The 17,609-nt window shown below is 28.6% G+C and overlaps 4 protein-coding genes across 4 annotated transcripts; 1 reads left to right on the top strand and 3 right to left on the bottom strand.

Annotated features, from left to right (window-relative positions):
• Nucleotides 1–3,676: 3,676 nt before the first annotated feature.
• Nucleotides 3,677–4,408, top strand: LOC137918547 (uncharacterized). The gene has a single exon (XM_068761368.1). The coding sequence runs from the start codon at nucleotides 3,677–3,679 to the stop codon at nucleotides 4,406–4,408; it is 732 nt and encodes a 243-aa protein (XP_068617469.1).
• A 2,122-nt stretch (nucleotides 4,409–6,530) lies between these two features.
• On the bottom strand, nucleotides 6,531–7,762 carry LOC137918546 (putative gustatory receptor 28b). The gene has a single exon (XM_068761367.1). It carries the CDS (start codon nucleotides 7,760–7,762, stop codon nucleotides 6,560–6,562), a length of 1,203 nt encoding a protein of 400 aa, XP_068617468.1. The 3' UTR covers nucleotides 6,531–6,559.
• A 4,286-nt stretch (nucleotides 7,763–12,048) lies between these two features.
• On the bottom strand, nucleotides 12,049–13,452 carry LOC137918396 (uncharacterized). Its single transcript, XM_068761193.1, has one exon. It carries the CDS (start codon nucleotides 13,308–13,310, stop codon nucleotides 12,123–12,125), a length of 1,188 nt encoding a protein of 395 aa, XP_068617294.1. The 5' UTR covers nucleotides 13,311–13,452; the 3' UTR covers nucleotides 12,049–12,122.
• Nucleotides 13,453–14,222: 770 nt separating this feature from the next.
• On the bottom strand, nucleotides 14,223–16,056 carry LOC137918435 (protein takeout-like). The gene is made up of 5 exons (XM_068761240.1): nucleotides 15,975–16,056; nucleotides 15,511–15,733; nucleotides 15,097–15,221; nucleotides 14,497–14,649; nucleotides 14,223–14,395 (listed from the first exon to the last, which is right to left on the bottom strand). Exons 1-5 carry the CDS (start codon nucleotides 16,045–16,047, stop codon nucleotides 14,244–14,246), a joined length of 726 nt encoding a protein of 241 aa, XP_068617341.1. The 5' UTR covers nucleotides 16,048–16,056; the 3' UTR covers nucleotides 14,223–14,243.
• Nucleotides 16,057–17,609: the final 1,553 nt, after the last annotated feature.

The following is a 17,609-nucleotide window of genomic DNA, read 5'->3' as shown; positions in this document are numbered from 1 at the left end:
CACTGCATAGGCCTCCCTGAGAGATTTTCAATTGGACCGATTGATATCGACCTGCATCAAGTGTCTTCTACCTTTATCAATGAAAGGCCTCCGCTGCGCTTCCTGGTTCATGGTCTTCAATCCAGAACCTTACGTTCTAGATGCTATCTGTTCTGCCGCCTCAAAGATGTTTTAAGATGATAGGAAAAAAAATTCTATTGTTATTTATATTTATTAAATTTATATGTATATAACATTTGAGCTGTCTAAAAGTTATTTATCTGCGATACACGATACAGCATATGAGGAATTTTTAACAACTCAATGGTTTTTGATTTGAGGAACAGTATTCTGTACGGCGTTGCATTAATATCAATGAGTTGTGAAAAGTTCGAATGTGTTGGCAAAACAAATGAAGAAGTAACCGTTAGAATTCACTGTGTTTTTAGTGACTTTTTATATAGAGTTTCATGAGTTTTTCAGTTAGCCAGAAGCTTTTATTTATAATTTATATCTTAATTTTATTCTGTATATTATTGGTATCCTATATTACTTTATATAATATCTTCTTGTTTGATCTATTCTTCACTTTCATTATGAGTATAATTATATTCTTATACGAATATTAGTGTCTTTTATTAATTTTTCTCCAACTGTCTATTATGGGAAATGCTTTCGCATTTACGTGGACATGGTCAAGCTAGAATGAACTTGCGCAAACTATAACATTTACCGTTTACATTTTTTCGCTATTTCTCCTTTTGTTTATTATTCTAATTTACTGTGTTCACTATTCTTCTCTTTAATTCTTATTGTCTAACTTTATTAGTATTTTTGTACAATATTTTATGACTTATTCTATATTTTCACTGTAATATATTCTAGAATTCGCTATTAAAGCTATTCTAATTACTGCTAGCATATAAAGGGGAAAAATTGTAACTAATGCTATGGAGGAGAAAAAGAACTTTCAGTTATAATCATCGTCATCAGTTGCAGGCACAGTCGATGTTTTTATAGCCTGAGCACACAAAGTAATAAATATTTTTTGCAACCATACCTTAACATTTATAAAATTTCTGAGGAACAGTCAGTGTATAATGTAAATTGTATTTTGCATGCAATGTATCTATTTTTGTTATATTTTATGTAAATTCCAGGTAATAAATAACATTTACCTAAATGTTATTTATGTTTATTACACGGAAACCAGGTAGACATTTTAAAAAGCAAACCGAAAAAGAGTAATTTTTAAGAATGTATTGTTTATATTAGTGGAGTATTGGTAGTTATATTTGGGTTACCTTTTATACTCAAAATTTTTTTATATTTAAATAATTATCTTCACCTAAATGTAATGAGATAAATTTGCTTCATCACGAGTTTATAAGTTAGTTTGTTATGTTTTGAAATAGAAAACCAAACCAGTCTGTTTTACCAAAATTTATTTTCTGAGAAAATATAACATAATAAATATTCTTATTGGTTTGGAGATTGACTATAAAGAATAGGATATGTAAAACATTTCCAATGTAATATAACAAAAATATGTGGCGCCATCTATTATGAAAACGCATTACTTTTTTGAACTTTCATACTTTTACACGTTTTTAAAAATGTACAACAGAGCGCCAAAAATAGTTACAAAATCATATATTAGTTAAGTATTCAAAATTTTCATTTAAACATGTTGTGCGTGTGCCTTGTTAAATTAAATATACAGAAAGATTACAAAAAAATACTTGTCACTTATTGTTCGTTAGATGGGGCTGTTATATACTTAAGAATTTTGATGTTTTCTTCTTTGAGTCCAGTGAGACGCTAATGTGTAATATTTATCTAAAATTTTGAAATACTCGGTTCCGTGATTCAGGTACTTCAAATAGATGCTGAGTTTTTTTGGAATTTTCACTAATCTAGGTATGAAGTAAGTCAAGTAGTACAGTTTTTTCGCCTTTTTGGATAGCAGGCATAAACCACATAGGTTGAAATGGCAATGAAGAGACTATAGGAAAGACATACATAAAAGCTTCTAGTTTTGTGCTTTTTCCTCAACAGGGGCTACATACCTATAATTTGTTACAAGAATATATACACCGATATCTGATATCTGATTTTCACTCCGCAAAATTGTTGAACAGTCACCCAATCCCAATTAAAACTTAGGTTATCTTTATTGGACAGGAATAGTGTGTTTCGATTTTAAACTTCAAAAGTAAAAGCTTTTACACCTATTACCAATCAACCTGTATAGAGTGAGCAATCACTCTGAAACATGTTAAATTAATTGGTCGCAGTCTAGTCCGATAAAAATAATTATTAACTTTAAAAACTTTAGAATTTTCAAATCTTGAAAATATTTTTTATTATTCTGTTATTCTTCTCTCTTTTGTTCTTCTTTTGTTTTTCTCTCGTCTGTTGCTATTATTTTATTATTTCTGATACCATTGATTTTTGGATAGAATGTTGCAAACATTACCAGCAAATGAACAATACATTCACGTCTAAACCCTTTAAAACTTTTCTCTTCTTTTTTATATCTATAACCAATCATTCTTTATTATTGAAGACAAATTTAACACTTATAGTTTAAAAGATTATTATTTAAAATGCAACTTTAAAATGAATGCATGTAACTGAATCAGTTACTCTTCCAAATTGCTGATTTAAATGATATAACAGATCGATTCGTGAAACCTGAAGAAGCCTGTTTCTGTGCTCTTAAAGATAACAATTGGTTATTAATTAAATAGTCCATGAAAAAATTTAGATTTTTTTTCTGGAAAGAGCCCTGTACGGAATACTGGTTTATGGAAAGCTATTTGGAATGCAAGTTTAAAATTTTATTGACTATAACAATCATTTTTTTAACTTTCTACATTTACATAATTTTTTTAATTGACTAGAACGTTTATTACTAATTATTTAGAAATGTGCTCCATATTTAGGTGTTGGATAATAAATAATTACGAAATGGTATAGTTTTGTTGATAAATGAAATGTCGTGGATGTGTATAGCGCGTAAAATAACAAATGGTTATTTCTGATATTTGAAACATTGTGTTCTATCGATTGAATGAAATTACATTAAGTGCGCTAAAGTTATTACAAATGGAAGATATGATCATGATATTGTTTATTTAGTCACACCATGTCTCACTTTTAGTAGTTTAACGCGTGCTCTGACGTTCGTTTAAATTCGTTTTCAAGAATTTGACAATAATTATTTCGAAACATGAATAACAAACAAGAAGCAATTTATAATATAAACCAAAAAGTAATAAATTCCTTAAAGCCATTGTTAGCTATTGAATATTGTTATGGACTATTTCGATATCGTGCAGTCAGGTTATCTTATGGTTCAAAAGACTTTTGCATTAAAATAATGGGCAACTCTCTTAGTGTATTTTGGTTTATAACGTCTGTTACGTTTTGCTTAGTACCAAATTTAATTAATTGTGTTAGGAATCCTGCCTATTTAACATTCTATCTGCCATGGATAACATTGAGCTTACAATATTCAATAACAATAATAATGGTTTATTGTCAATCAAATATTAGTCAAAAAATTATTGAAGAAATTGCTGTTATAGACTTTTTGTTAATAGCAGGCTTGGTTAAGAAATTTTACAGGCGTCTACTAATAAGGTCTTGTGTAATATTGATTATGTTAATTATATTTTGTATTTTTACAGTTATGATTGATTATTATTTAGATCAGAATTATAAAATAGAATATAGATTTATGCTGTTTATTTATTTTGGACAGAAAGTGCAATTATTACTGTTTTGTTTAATATTGTTCATGATTTGGCAAAGGTTAAAGCTAATACAAAACTATTTGATAAAGTTCCTTTGCGATCAACATCCCAATTATATTTTAAGAAGTCGTATGAAAAGTATGAAAGTTCAGGAGACCGTAAATTTCATCGGACGCGTTTCTGCTAGTAACAATAAAATTCGAGACCTGGCATCTATATATTGCAGCATTGGAGAAGTATATCGGGTTATTAATACCGTTTACAATTTTATAATAACTATGACGATTATCTCTTCTTTCATATTTATTATTTCAACTTTCAATACGTCCTTGTCATTTATAAAATCAGAAAACGACATTAATATTTTTTTGAAGATAATAGGCTGGAGTTTTGTGGAAGTTTTATACATTGTCACCTTATCTTTATATTGTGAGAGAATCCTAAAAGAAAAAGAAAAACTTAAACGTCTTTTATATAAAATATTAAACTGCAATCTTTCTAGAAATATGCATTGCCAAACCAAAGTTTTTATAGAACTCATTGATGTTTGGCCTTTGACTTTTAGCGTATATGATATGTTTGAAATTAATTTAAAAATGATCTTAAAGTTCATTAGCATAAGTACATCCTACCTTATAGTTGTTATTCAAATAAATAATCGCATTTAATTTTTTCATCGTAACATAATAGTAAATAAAACAAAGGATTGGGATCACGATAGATTGAGAATAATGCATAACTTGTTTTCGTCAGACTGAAATTTAATACTAGAAATTTCACTACGTTTCCATAAGTACAATTCCATAAGTAAAAATTGATAAAAAGTTACAGCAGCTCCAAAGGCAATTATGCTGCAGATGAAGAGCCAGATTTCTCGTATCAAAGCGTACTAGAAATCAACACATTGAATAATGGATAAACCACAAGGAATGGTGACAAAGCTGAAGAAACAAGGCCTACCCGAAGCTGCTCTGCTCTGGCCGTCACCACCCGGACTGTATTTGGTGGCAAAGATGTTTACTTTCGATGTTACGCATGCCTGGAAGAAGAGAAGACTGCTACTTGGGTACTACTCCGGGGTATGGGAGTAACATCAGACAACGCTGCCCATATAGATTCACTGAAGGTACCACTCCGAGGTCGCCGGAGACATGGTGGGTTTGCTTAAGTTTCTTAAAAGCCAAAAAAGAAATGTCTCCTGTTTGTGATAACAAGTCTGTTAAGACATAAATAAGACAATAAAAATAAGTAATACTTCGGTATAAAATCCCGCAACAGAATAACGAAAAGGATTTCGTCTTATATAGGCCAATATTAAACCGAAAACATTGAAGACTATAAAAATGAAAGAGGTAATTTTAAAAATAAAATTCAAGCTAATAGATTTATAATATTTGTTCGGTTAGTTCTGATCTAAATTTAACTTAATTATCCTATGTTTGTCTCATTATAATTCTTAGGTATTATCTCTTCTTTGTATTATCATGATATGTATAATCATTAATAAAACCTCATTAATTAATTTAAGCAGAATCTTTTCTTTGAAACCGTTTGCTTAATAAAATGTAATTTCTTCTACGAAACTGATTAAGCAAATTATCTTTAAATTATTAAAATGTACAAGAAAAACTACTACAATTTTTTACACGGCATTGAATAATGTTACACTGGTATCATATATAACAGTTATTAAAAAAAATAAAAGCACTATCGTATAGTTAAAGTTTTATTAACATTTGAGGCAGTTGTATTGTATTATTATACTTTGTTCTGAATTTAAGTATCAACTTAAGATTCTTAATGTTTTTTAGATTTTTTTTAAATACTTTAACTAAAAGATTACAGAGTGATCATTAATAAAATGAGGTTTATGTAATATATAAGGTATTTTAGGATAAACATAATAATTTTATTATATCAACTAATTGAAAAGGGTACAAATTGAAACGAATTACAAATTGAATAGTGAATTGAGGTATTATTAAAACGACTAAATTTGTTTTACGGGCTGTCACTTATTTTTAGTGTTATATTTTTTATTATTTATTTTTATAAACAGTCATAACCTTTTACTTAATATTTCAACGTCTTAAAAAATTAATAATGAAAAAAATATGTTTATTTAAACATATTTTTACATTAATGACTAAAAATGTTAGGGAGAGATGATAACGAATAACAAGCTAATTATTTGTAATCTACATTTTTGTTATTAAATTTACGTTCGTTTCTATAAATGTAGTAATAAAAAAGTCGGCCTTTAGAAGACCATTGCATGGCATAGGCCTCCCCCAAAGATTATAATGGGGGATATACACTGAAGACGTTGCTGCCCATCCTTTAGAAATTTGCTTGTGACCAGTGGAAGTCCAATAATGAATGCACAAAATGTGAATTGTATAAAATTGTATCCTGAAAAACGAATCCGCGACCTACGATCGCAAATCTTATTCCTCCACCGCTGGGCTACAACGGTTCTGCTCATTTAGCTTTAAGTAATTTTAACCAATAATTCTTAAACAGTAGCGAGTCTTTTGACTTTTTTTTTGTATTTCATGAGGTTAATAAAACTGAACTGTCGAGAACAGATTTTCTATTTTGAACTTAATGCTGAGATGTAAAAAATAATTTTTAATTTTTTTCAGAGGCATAATTTTTTTTTTGAATAAAAAATAGGCGATTGTTCAGAAACTTATTTTATTAATAATAAATACATTAAATCATATTTACTAAGACAATAGGTAATAAGAAGAAACGTAATGAAGTAACTGTAAATGTCTAGGCCAATATTGAAATATGTTAAAATTTAACCAGTAAATTTATACATAATTTGTTACTTGAATAACAATAATTAAATAAGTTGCACATAAGCTTACTATTTTAAAAATCAATTGGAGGTCCAAATAAAATATGTCGTAAGAACAAATTTTCAGAGGCCAGACTTTGATAGTCTCCATAAAGGCCTTAGCTTGAATTCTCATGCTCTTTGGTAAATCATAATCCATTACGATTTTGTTAACAAGTACCTCGGTGTTATTTTGAACTCCGAGTACTTTTTCGCAATTGTAAACCAACGTTGTTATTCCAACTACTTCGGAAGTAGCCCAAACAAAGATTTTTATTAAATACCTGTAGTTTTTATATGATTCGAATTCGGATAAAGAAACCCGGAAAAGAATAATTATGAACGAGAATGTGGACATTAATATGGAAAAGATTAAAAAGTTAAAGGATCTATTGATCATTTCACACGTTTCACCAATTAGACTGTATGCTCTCGCCAAATCTCGTATTTTTAAGTTATTATGACCGATCGGTCCTATGTAGTTAAAGCATTCACCAAAATGGATGATGTCGTCAAGTTTCCTTAAATTAAAAGTTTTTTTGAATTCTCTGTGAGCTATGAACTTTGAAAGATAATTATTAATCGTAATAAGTCGCATACGTACTATTCCCATCAGTTTAAAGAATAAAATAATTTCTAATTCGCATTGGAAATATATAATAAGAGAAAAAGTATGTTCGAGCCTTATTTCTAATTCATTAAAAATGTCGAAAATCATCAAGAATAGGAACGAAATAACGAGTAAGGTTATCAATATTATGGTTCCTGCGTGTGATTTCTTATAGAAATCTTTACTCTTGTCCAAACGTAAGGATATATCTATATCTTCTATCAAACTAAATATTTTAATACTAGTGTTATTGTCGAAAAATAATTGTACAAGAAGTGTTACAGAATACTCAATGAAAACTATAACACTCGGAAGTATCTCTAAAATTCTCGATGCACTGATTTGTGCTGCGGATCCAATTGCAAACGTAAAATAAATCACAGCAACCAATGAATACAATAACATCCCGACAATTTTCATTGTTCTATTAATCGGGGTAATCAAATTTTCGTTCATTTCAAATCTAAATATGCCATAAATCATTTCTAATAATAATAAAGGCTTAACAGTGTATAATACTGTGTTTTTCGTATTTGTTCTAAACCTTATAAAGGGAGCAATCTTCATTTTCGATACGCTTTAATTTACGTTGCGTATAGTACGCATACACACTCAGTTATGATAAAGAACTCAGGTATATGACTGGCAAAATTGTAATGTCGATTTTCAATGTACATATTCTTTCAACTCAACAATACTTTGATATTTATTCATGAATATTTTAATACAGCTGATTCCATCCATTTATTTGATACATTTTCTTTTTTCTCATTACTTTAACATTGATATAATAAGCGTCATGCGATGGTTTTTGTTGTAATTTATAGTTTCCCAAGCCTACAAGAAGTCCATAATTGTAATCTAATTAAAATTTACTACATAATTTTAATTTCGCACAACAACTCTTAATAAATAAAGCCACTTTCTTTGTTTTTAGACTTCGTGAAATTCCAATAATGTTGCGTTTATTTGATATTAAAGAAATATTTATGCATTTTTTTTTATGGAACACAACGTTCGGACTTGCACCTATTGAAACCCTCTCGACACAATTCCGTCATTCACATGTGACAGGACCACGGAAGTGTATCAGAAACACTCGCTGCCGCCGAAGTAACACTGTTCTAAAGAGAGATGCGGAACGTAGTAGTGTACTATGTTCCTACACCTTTCGCCAGCAAAGCATTCCTCAAGTTTTTTAGCCAGATTCCAACGGGAGCTAGAATATTTAAAAGTACAAGTTATCGTTGTTCCTGTTGCGGATTTGGTCTTTACCTTTGTCGTTAACCATAATTCGATTGTGGAGGATGATTATTTTTCACAGACTCTCAATCGCGATGACAAGGGAAGCCAAAATGTCGCAACAAGCAGACGCACCCTGCAACGCAGCTTGTGTGCTGCTCGTTTCTGAAGCTTATCGAGGCCACTAAGCGCTGCTGCCTCGTTAAAACCATATTGCAGTCTACATATTTATGAATTAAAACTCATTCACAAGGCTAGCTGTCAATTTAAATTACATTCTTAGTTAAAAAAATTCAATAGATGTATAGTTGACGAATTAAGATTTAGGTCTAAAATGTCTCATGGCATCAACAAAACATCCTTATGGATGGATAGTTGACTCAAGTTAAGCTTTCTTAAATACAAAATTTATTATTATATTAATTAATATAATTTAATATTATATTAATTAATATAATTAAAAATTCTTAATTACCTCTTTCGCTGTTTTTGTTTTAAAAACGTGTTAATGAAAATATAAATGTTTTAATATTTGTCCACTAAACACCAAAGGAAATTACAAATATACTTTATAAATATAGTTTGTGAAAACATGGCTAGACTTGTTAAAATTATATAGTTCATTTTGAAATGATTTTTCCTTTAGTATGAAGATTAACTAAATATTTACGACTACTTTAATTATCGTAATGTATAAACTCTAGCTAAGCTATTAACCTGATTTATCTATAAAGCAGAGATGGACAATCTTTTTCAAAGCAAGTGCACATTGAAAAAAATGTATGGCACGGTCGACGTATTTTTTAGATAGATAGGAGAGAGAATAAAATTTAACTTTTGTTAGCGATACTATAGTATAATCATAATATTTTGGTCACCATAAATAATATTTGATATAGATATATATAGAGTGCGGTTAGCCATTAGTGTTATAAAGCGATGTAATAAGTGCAGTTAAACCTTTGAAAAGTTTTTCTAGAATAAGAATCTTAATAAAATAAAGATCGAAAATATTTATGATCTTTTTAGAACGCTCTTCTTACTATATTTAATAAGAATTCTAGAAGAACAAAAAAAAGTAAATATATTATTCAAATTGGTCAAACCCATCTATCGCACAAGGTTCAGTATAGGGTTTTTATTAGTAAGGATAGTGATGTGCTTTGTACTGATGTAATGGATTTATGATATAAATCAAAGGTACCTGTGTTGTTTGTGGTAAGGATTTTACCACAAGGAAAACCTAACTAGATAATTCCCATAAGATACTACCTATTCAGTTACAAAGTTATTTACATACTTGTGGGTGGACGTCATATGCTGCGCTCACCGGTTTGTGGTTCCTCTCTAAATCCTTAATGCCCCAACGACCTCTTATTCAAAGCGGCTAAGCGTAGATCATCATCACCATCACCAGTAGTATGTTAGAAGCGGCCAGCATCCAAGTGCAGATACAAGTCCTAAATACTCAAGTATTTTCGGTGTAAGTTTTTTTTTAATTTCGTTTTTAAATTCGTAGCTTCATTTATTTTTTTACAACTTCATTCTTAGTGGTTGTGCTTTACTGTAACGGACTACACAGTCATTCAACATTCGTAGCCAATAGTTCAATTTGCTATACTCTTTGAACAGGTGCATTGATGGTGCGATATAGTGTTGGTCTTTATGCATAAAATTTTATATAGAAATCAATGAACGATCGAGGACACGGACTTATAAAGCTTTTTTAACTAATATTTTTTCACAGCATTTTGTACCTAACAAATTTTTATAATAAAAACCATCAAGCTATACCTTGTTTTTTTCAAATGACTCAAAACTTTTTGTTATTATTATTTCCATTCTTCAGCTACGAGGTAAGTATTGACATGCCGGTCTGGATCCACTTTATTAAAAATAGGTACCATTTTGTTCGTAACTGTGCGACCAAATCGAGTTGTATCTTTGACATCATAATTCTGGGATTAAAAACATTTAAACCATCTTTTTTTAAATATAGAGATTCTTCATTAGACTCTTTTATTTTGACAGAAAGAAAAACGAATGAATAATAAAACCAAATAAATTTTTACCAAAATTGTTTCCTCTTTCGAAATGTAATCTTTTGTAATGACATCAAAACCATGCAGATATAAATTGAACAAGCAAAGAATTTTTCTTATAAGTCTAAACATTCTATTTGTGATAAGAATTTATCCCTCTCCGATTATATATATACGAAGACATTTAAATAAATATTTACATCTACTTGTATATACATATAGATACATGAAAATAAATAAACCATGGCAATGTTCATATTATACAAACAATATGAAAAAATATTATTAAACATTAAACGTTTTCTTTATTATAGATAGGATATAAAATTGGAATTTATATATAGAAGTAAGTTAATACTGCTATTATAATAATTTTTGAAGTCCATCTACTTGATTGATTATTTGGACAGTGTGTTCATTTATTCATTTATTTAATAAAGATAAGATCTATGCGATGGAATAGAGTATACAAAAAAGTACATACATACAGTATTGATCACGAAATTCTTTTTTTTGGCAGATATAAACATACAAGAAGGAAACGTAAAAATAAATACGAAAGATGTATAAAAACCTTAAATTTTTCTGTATCCGAAAAGAATAGATCCTCGCAAATTTGTCATAATTCTTTGCTATAATTTAAATATTCACTATAGAAATTGTAATAAAAGATAAAAAAAAAAAAACAAATTAATACTATTGACAATAATCATATAATATGTTCATAAAAATATAATAGTATAATATAATCCTCTTTGTATCTGTACTTCATAAATAGCTCCGATTTTGAATATCCTCATTGTCTTTTACCATAACGTATTTTGAGATGATATAAATGCTTATTATTCGAGCAGTTGTAGCCCATCGGTTGAGGACTAATAATTGCGATCGTAAGCATAAAACACAATCTGTGCATTAATTTTATAAGATTGCCACTACTCACTAAGAAGTTTCAAAAGGATGGGCAGCAACGTCTTTTGTTTATCGTAATACCACGTTATGATTGCCAACCCGCCTACCAAGCGTGACGATTGTGGTATTCCCCCAACTGATGATTTTGCAGGGGGTTGTGCTATGCAGTGGAAGTCAATAGGCTGAATGAATTGTTTGTTCACAAAGCATTGCTTATTTTCTCAGAAAGTTATATACATAACGTAAATACCAGAAACAGAAGCAAGTTTCGCAACATATTTTTACAATAGTATCCCAAATATTCAGGAAGATCCAATTGCTAGATTTAAACAACCGTTGTCAAAGTGCATTCGTATGTTAAAAGTTACCACACTGCAAATGACTTCATCGAATATCGCGTAATAAATATGTGCTGGCCTTTATGCTATTCCAAATTTAATTAAAATGTATATAAATCTTTCTGCACTATCATATATTTTTAGGAAGTATAGACTCACTTCTTACGTCTGTTTTTTTATAGAGTTGTAATCTATCAAGTGTTTGAGTTGAATTGAAACTTCTTGTAGTGGGAGTAAATAAAAAGGAATAATGAATAAATAAAAGCGGCCATGTATGTAATTAATTAGATAAAAATATGTTTCGTCATTTCATTCAACATTTGTTTTATACACATACGAGTATACATGACATGAAAAACTTGAAAAAATAAGACTCGAAGTTGATTTTTAAGATTAAATACAATGTGTTACCTGGATAACAACAATCAAATAAGTGACACATAAGCTTAAAAATTTGAAAATCATTTGTAGGTCGATGGAAATCATGTCGTAGACACAAACACGTAGTTGCCAAGCCTCCATAGTCTGAATAAACACTTTCGCTTGAACTCTCATACGCTTTGGCAGATGATAGTTCATTACGATTTTGTTTATAAGAAGGTTCGTCTCTTGTTTAACATTGAGGAGTTTTTCACAATTGTAAACTATAATGATCACTTTAATAATTTCAGAACTGGTCCAGATAACTATTCTGATTAAATATCTTAAGCTTCTGTAAGACTGAAAGTCGAGTAAAGATGTCCAGAAGAGAATTATTATGAAAGAGAATGTTGTAAATAATAGAGTTATAATCAAAAAATTAAATGTATCGTTGATCATTTGACAAACATCGCCGATCTTGCTATACACTGAAGCCAAATCCCTTATTTTTAAATTATTAGTATTAATCGGTCCTATGTAGTTATAGCATTCTCCAACACGGACGACGTTGTGAAGTTTTGTTGCATTAAAATATTTTTTGTTCACCATCTGAGTTATGAATTTTGAAAGGTAATTGTTGATCACAGTAAGCCGTTGACAAATTATTCCCATAAGTTTATAAAATAAGGCAATTTGTATTTCTCGTTGGCAATAAAGCATTGTAACAAAAATGAGTTCGAATTTAATATTGATAATGTGATCAAAAGTAATATAAATCAACATAAAGATTATCGAGAGAGCAATTAATATAAGCAATATTCTTGTTTCCGCTCGCGATTTCCTGTAAATTTCTTCATTCTTGTCGAGATATAAGGCAGCATCAATATCATCTAACACAGTGAATATTTTAATATTAGTTCTACCATCTAAAAATAAACATACCGTAACTGTTACAGAATACTGGATAAAAAGTATAATACGCGGAAAGATATCCATACTCCTTGAAAAATTTATATGTGCAATTGATCCAACACCAAATGTTAAATAAATTATAGCGATGGTTAAGTATATTAGAAATCCAATAATTTTCATTTTACAATTAAATGAAGTATACAAGTTGTTTTCCCATTTAAATCTAAATATACCATAGCATCTCTCTAATAACAATAAAGGTTTAACAGAGAGGAATACAGAATTTTTTAACTTTTTTTCGGAATCCATAATTAATTAATATTTCTTTATAATTTCACTTATATACACATTTCACTCTGTACAGTTCGGTTATTCATGCTCTAATGAATGTAGTCATTAAGACTAACGTGGAACGTTGAGGTAATTATTTAATTTATTCTTTTGTAATTTACGCATTTATTATTCATCGCATCACTAATTTCTTCAATTCGATGGTATTTGCAATTACAAACCTTATTCTGGGGTAATGATGTTTTTTTTAAGACCGTATTCAGCCATTATATAACATTACATAAGTTTGTAGGACGGTAAGCCACTTCCTTTTTTCAAATAGAAAATAAGAAATTTACGTGAAGATTTGCTCATTATATTTTACCTCATAACATTATGTTGTCTATTTTCCATGTCGTTTGTTTCATTGTTCCTACTTTTTGAAATTTTACTTTTAAATATAATAAATAGATAAGTATGGCATATAGATGCAATTATGCTCTACGTGTTTCAGTTTTAAGTACAGTACATACATTGGCTAAATTTATTACTGATATTAGTTAATAATAGCACTTAAAATTAAAAATATAATAGTTGCCGTACTGAGAATGTTGATATCCTTTATACATTAGTTAAGTTTGGTCAGATACTTGCGCAAAAAATGTACTTAGAGTCGATAAAGATTATTACATCATAATAATAAAGGTTATCTTGTTCTGCTTGATTAGTATGTAGTTATTAAAATATATTATCGTATATTCTGTACTGTGTATCTATCATTAAATTTATTTTAAACACAATTTAGGGAACAGTGATACAAATGGTACATACAGATATTTATTTAATATATACATGACGCACTACTTAACTCATCACTTTAATGCTATTTATATTTTATGTCATCATTTAACATGCATTTAACAATATATGATTAAACAAAAGGATGTAGAAGATACTTACACATAAAAGTATCTATGTTAATATCAATTGATCAGACGGTACTTCGCGGAACAATTTCTTGATATTGTTTATTATTTCTTGAACGCCATAATTGACTATCGGATATCCAAATTCATTAGCCACCAGGAGCCAATTGTTATTCATAAAGTCGAGTACAATTTTACCTAAAATATTAATCAATATTTTAAAAATAGTAACATGTTTTTAAAATATACCGCTATTGATTACAGGCGGGCTATCTTATAACTCGCGAAATCGTACTTACTCAAAACTGAGTTTCCTTTAAATATATTTGTGAAGTTATAGAAGACTTGTCCTTCATAAGTGTGAGTGGAATCAACGTTTTTAATATTCCAATAAATTTGTCCATCCGCGACAATTGGCATGTAATTGAAATTCATCTTAATTTTTATTTTGCCTAAAAAATAAATGTTATTTAGTTATTTACATATAAATATTATTAATGTATTTAACTTTTATATTAACTTTTTTATATTGTCTTCTAAATAAGCAACTAAAACTTTGGTTTTTTCTTGATGGTTTATATATGTCCTTATATTATTCAAATAAGTTTTAATGTTATCGTCATTATAGACGTTTGCAGCTGGTTGGAAGTGGCCTGCATTCAGCCACAAGGTTAAGTCACGACCATGTTAATATTTTGGGTCACCATGCTTGCCCATTTGATTTATTATTTATCAATTATTATATATTCTAAGCCATGTTGATTAATTTATTTCTTTTGTCTGTTTTATGTTACTACAATTTTTTAAAAAGAAAGGGTAGTAGAAAACCATTAACATCGTTAATATTATATAATATTCAGTAAGAATATTTAATAAAATTTTAATGTTTAAATACATACTGCACTTGATTGAAGAATCACCATCTCCATTCACAGGAAACATGAGCATATTTCCAGACGATTTGTAACTTCCTTCAATAGTTAGATTACAATGTGCGATCACTTCAAAATTTGTATGATTTTTCCTAAAAAATAAATACTCTTTGTATTATATTTATAATAAGAATAAGGGTCAGATATTTTCGTGTGAATATTCAAATTCTTTTTCAAAATTCAAATCTAAAAGGATATTTTGATAACAAAGAAAAAAATTCTCAGTAAAATTAAAATTAAAATACATTTTTATACAGTTTGTACAGTCCTCGGACTATTAATATTAAATTTACAAAAAATGTTAATGCTTTTTTTAAATTAGTCCGCTTTTAAAATCTAGAAAGTCTTTTTTTAAAGTTGGAATAATATGCATGTCCTTACCTTACAGAATCAATGATGCAACGTTTGAATCCTGTCGCTTGGCCTTCTAAAAATTCAATTTTGAGCCCACTGGGCAACAAAAATTGAATATTTTTTATTTCAAATGGATCTATACAATTTATGCCTAGCTCTGGGATACCGTCGAAAAATTTCACGAGAGCCGACTGTAAAAAACTTTTTAAGCACTGAGGCGATTCATCACTGCAATTTTTTTCGAACCCATCTGTTAAAAAAAACGTGTATTTAAATATTGAAATGATAAATTTATTGGTCTTGTGACACAAAGTTGTGGCGTTATTTAAATATGTTATAAATGATGGAAATACATTAATCTGTATACATTTATAACATGTTATGATTAATTATTTTGGTAAATATACAAAAGCATGTTAAACCAAAGTTTTGATCAATCTTCATTGATTCGTTATCACCGAATCAATTCAAATAATAAAAGTAAAACTTACGAAATGATTCACTGCCAGTTATGTTGATGTAATAAATAACTATCACCGATATTAAGATATTATTAAAATACATTTTGTATGATTGAAGGGTAATGAAATGTACTAAAACGAAATTTATCATTGCCTATATATATAACATTTTTTGTAATTAAAAACTCGTAACTAATTATAATTGTTAGGTTAAGCAATAGTTACTGATCTTATTAAGTAATAAATACTTTTGTTATGACTTACCAAATATTAAAATCAAACACTTCATTACTTTCTATGTCTAATATACAATGTCCTGGAATGTTACATATTGACCTCATTTTTGCTTTTAAACACTTTGGTTACTTGAATATCAGCAACTGTTAAAAATGTTATAATTGCAATGTTAAATACTTAGTTTAGTAATTGAGCTTAAAGGAAATCTTTTATAAAAAAGGACAAATTATCGTTTCTTATGTAATTTATAAGTATTGGATCAGGTACCTGTAAAAGACAAGTTGTCATGTATGATTGTATAATCTATAATACACTATATGCATATGCTATTTGCCTTGGATGTAAATGAGGCAGTTCTTATAACATATTTGTGATTATTTTCGAAAGAAAATATACTTATTCATAATGTAGACATTTATTTATTACATATTTATACGCTAAAGCACTCACGTTATTACACGAGTAATTTGTCGATGGCGTTATTTGATTGATATAAGTAAGTAATTACAATATTTGATCAATTATCTGTTATCATATATAGAGGTTATATGTATTTTAAGAATTATTTTAGCTCCTACAAGTTCTTCACATTTTCATTCTAAAATGAATGAATAAAAAATTTTTTAACGATTTGTTGTTATAATATCGCGTAACAAGAAATGTATGTTATTATAAGTCTCAAAACAAATGAAGCTAGTACCAAGCGATGAACTCATTTTCGGCAAAAAATCCAAATGTACGGTCTTTATTTAGCGAGAACGTCTTTATTTGTATTATAGAATGGAGCACACTTCGGTCAATATCTAAAATAAAACGAATTCAAATAGACGAATAGCATGTAGTCTTCATGTACAATTTCGTTTTTTTTCAGTAACTTTATGGATAAAATCAAATGCCTTATATTTTATAAGTGTTATAAACTTGTTACCAAAGGTGTCATCCATTTTTAGTATCCTATTTCACAAAGGCACATTACTCATTTATTGAATAGGATATGCTGTTATTTACTTTGAATAACGGATATAGTACAAGGTTAAGACCAATCACTGACTAATCCTACAGAGACACAAAAGAATGTTATGTACAAAATTTAATTACGGTTAAAAAGTGTTTGCCCGCTATGGCGTCATGACATTCATGAATAAACATAAATGTATGTATCTTTTAATCTAAGTAATATATTAACAAATCCAATAACGTTTATTGATATTCTTCTTCATTCATCTACAACCATTGAGAAATATTATACACAAATAAGATTTAATAAATAAAAAAATAATTGAAAAGTTTAGAAATATTGAAATTAATAATAACTCTTATAAATTACTTTAAAGTATATAGTATTAACAAATAACACAACATAAGTATAAGTTTTATTCCATATGACATTTGGCACAGAAATGATACACTTGACGCATGATCTCTCTG

The sequence above is a fragment of the Battus philenor genome, unplaced genomic scaffold, assembly GCF_028537555.1.
Source record: "Battus philenor isolate CCGP_79_NKW_IND1 unplaced genomic scaffold, ilBatPhil1.0.hap1 SCAF_14, whole genome shotgun sequence".
NCBI classification, from domain to species: domain Eukaryota; kingdom Metazoa; phylum Arthropoda; class Insecta; order Lepidoptera; family Papilionidae; genus Battus; species Battus philenor.
Note: the sequence above shows the minus strand (reverse complement) of the source record. Positions and strands in the feature narration are given on the sequence as shown.

Bases quoted from the DNA above. Each gene is read 5' to 3' on its own strand.
- LOC137918546 (XM_068761367.1), bottom strand. From the start codon at position 7,762: ATGAAGATTGCTCCCTTTATAAGGTTTAGAACAAATACGAAAAACACA.
- LOC137918396 (XM_068761193.1), bottom strand. From the start codon at position 13,310: ATGGATTCCGAAAAAAAGTTAAAAAATTCTGTATTCCTCTCTGTTAAA.
- LOC137918435 (XM_068761240.1), bottom strand. From the start codon at position 16,047: ATGTATTTTAATAATATCTTAATATCGGTGATAGTTATTTATTACATC. The intron at 15,734-15,974 runs GTAAGTTTTACT...TTTTTTTAACAG, and splicing joins AACTGGCAGTGAATCATTTC to ATGGGTTCGAAAAAAATTGC. The intron at 15,222-15,510 runs GTAAGGACATGC...TTTATTTTTTAG, and splicing joins TGCATCATTGATTCTGTAAG to GAAAAATCATACAAATTTTG.
- LOC137918547 (XM_068761368.1), top strand. From the start codon at position 3,677: ATGATTGATTATTATTTAGATCAGAATTATAAAATAGAATATAGATTT.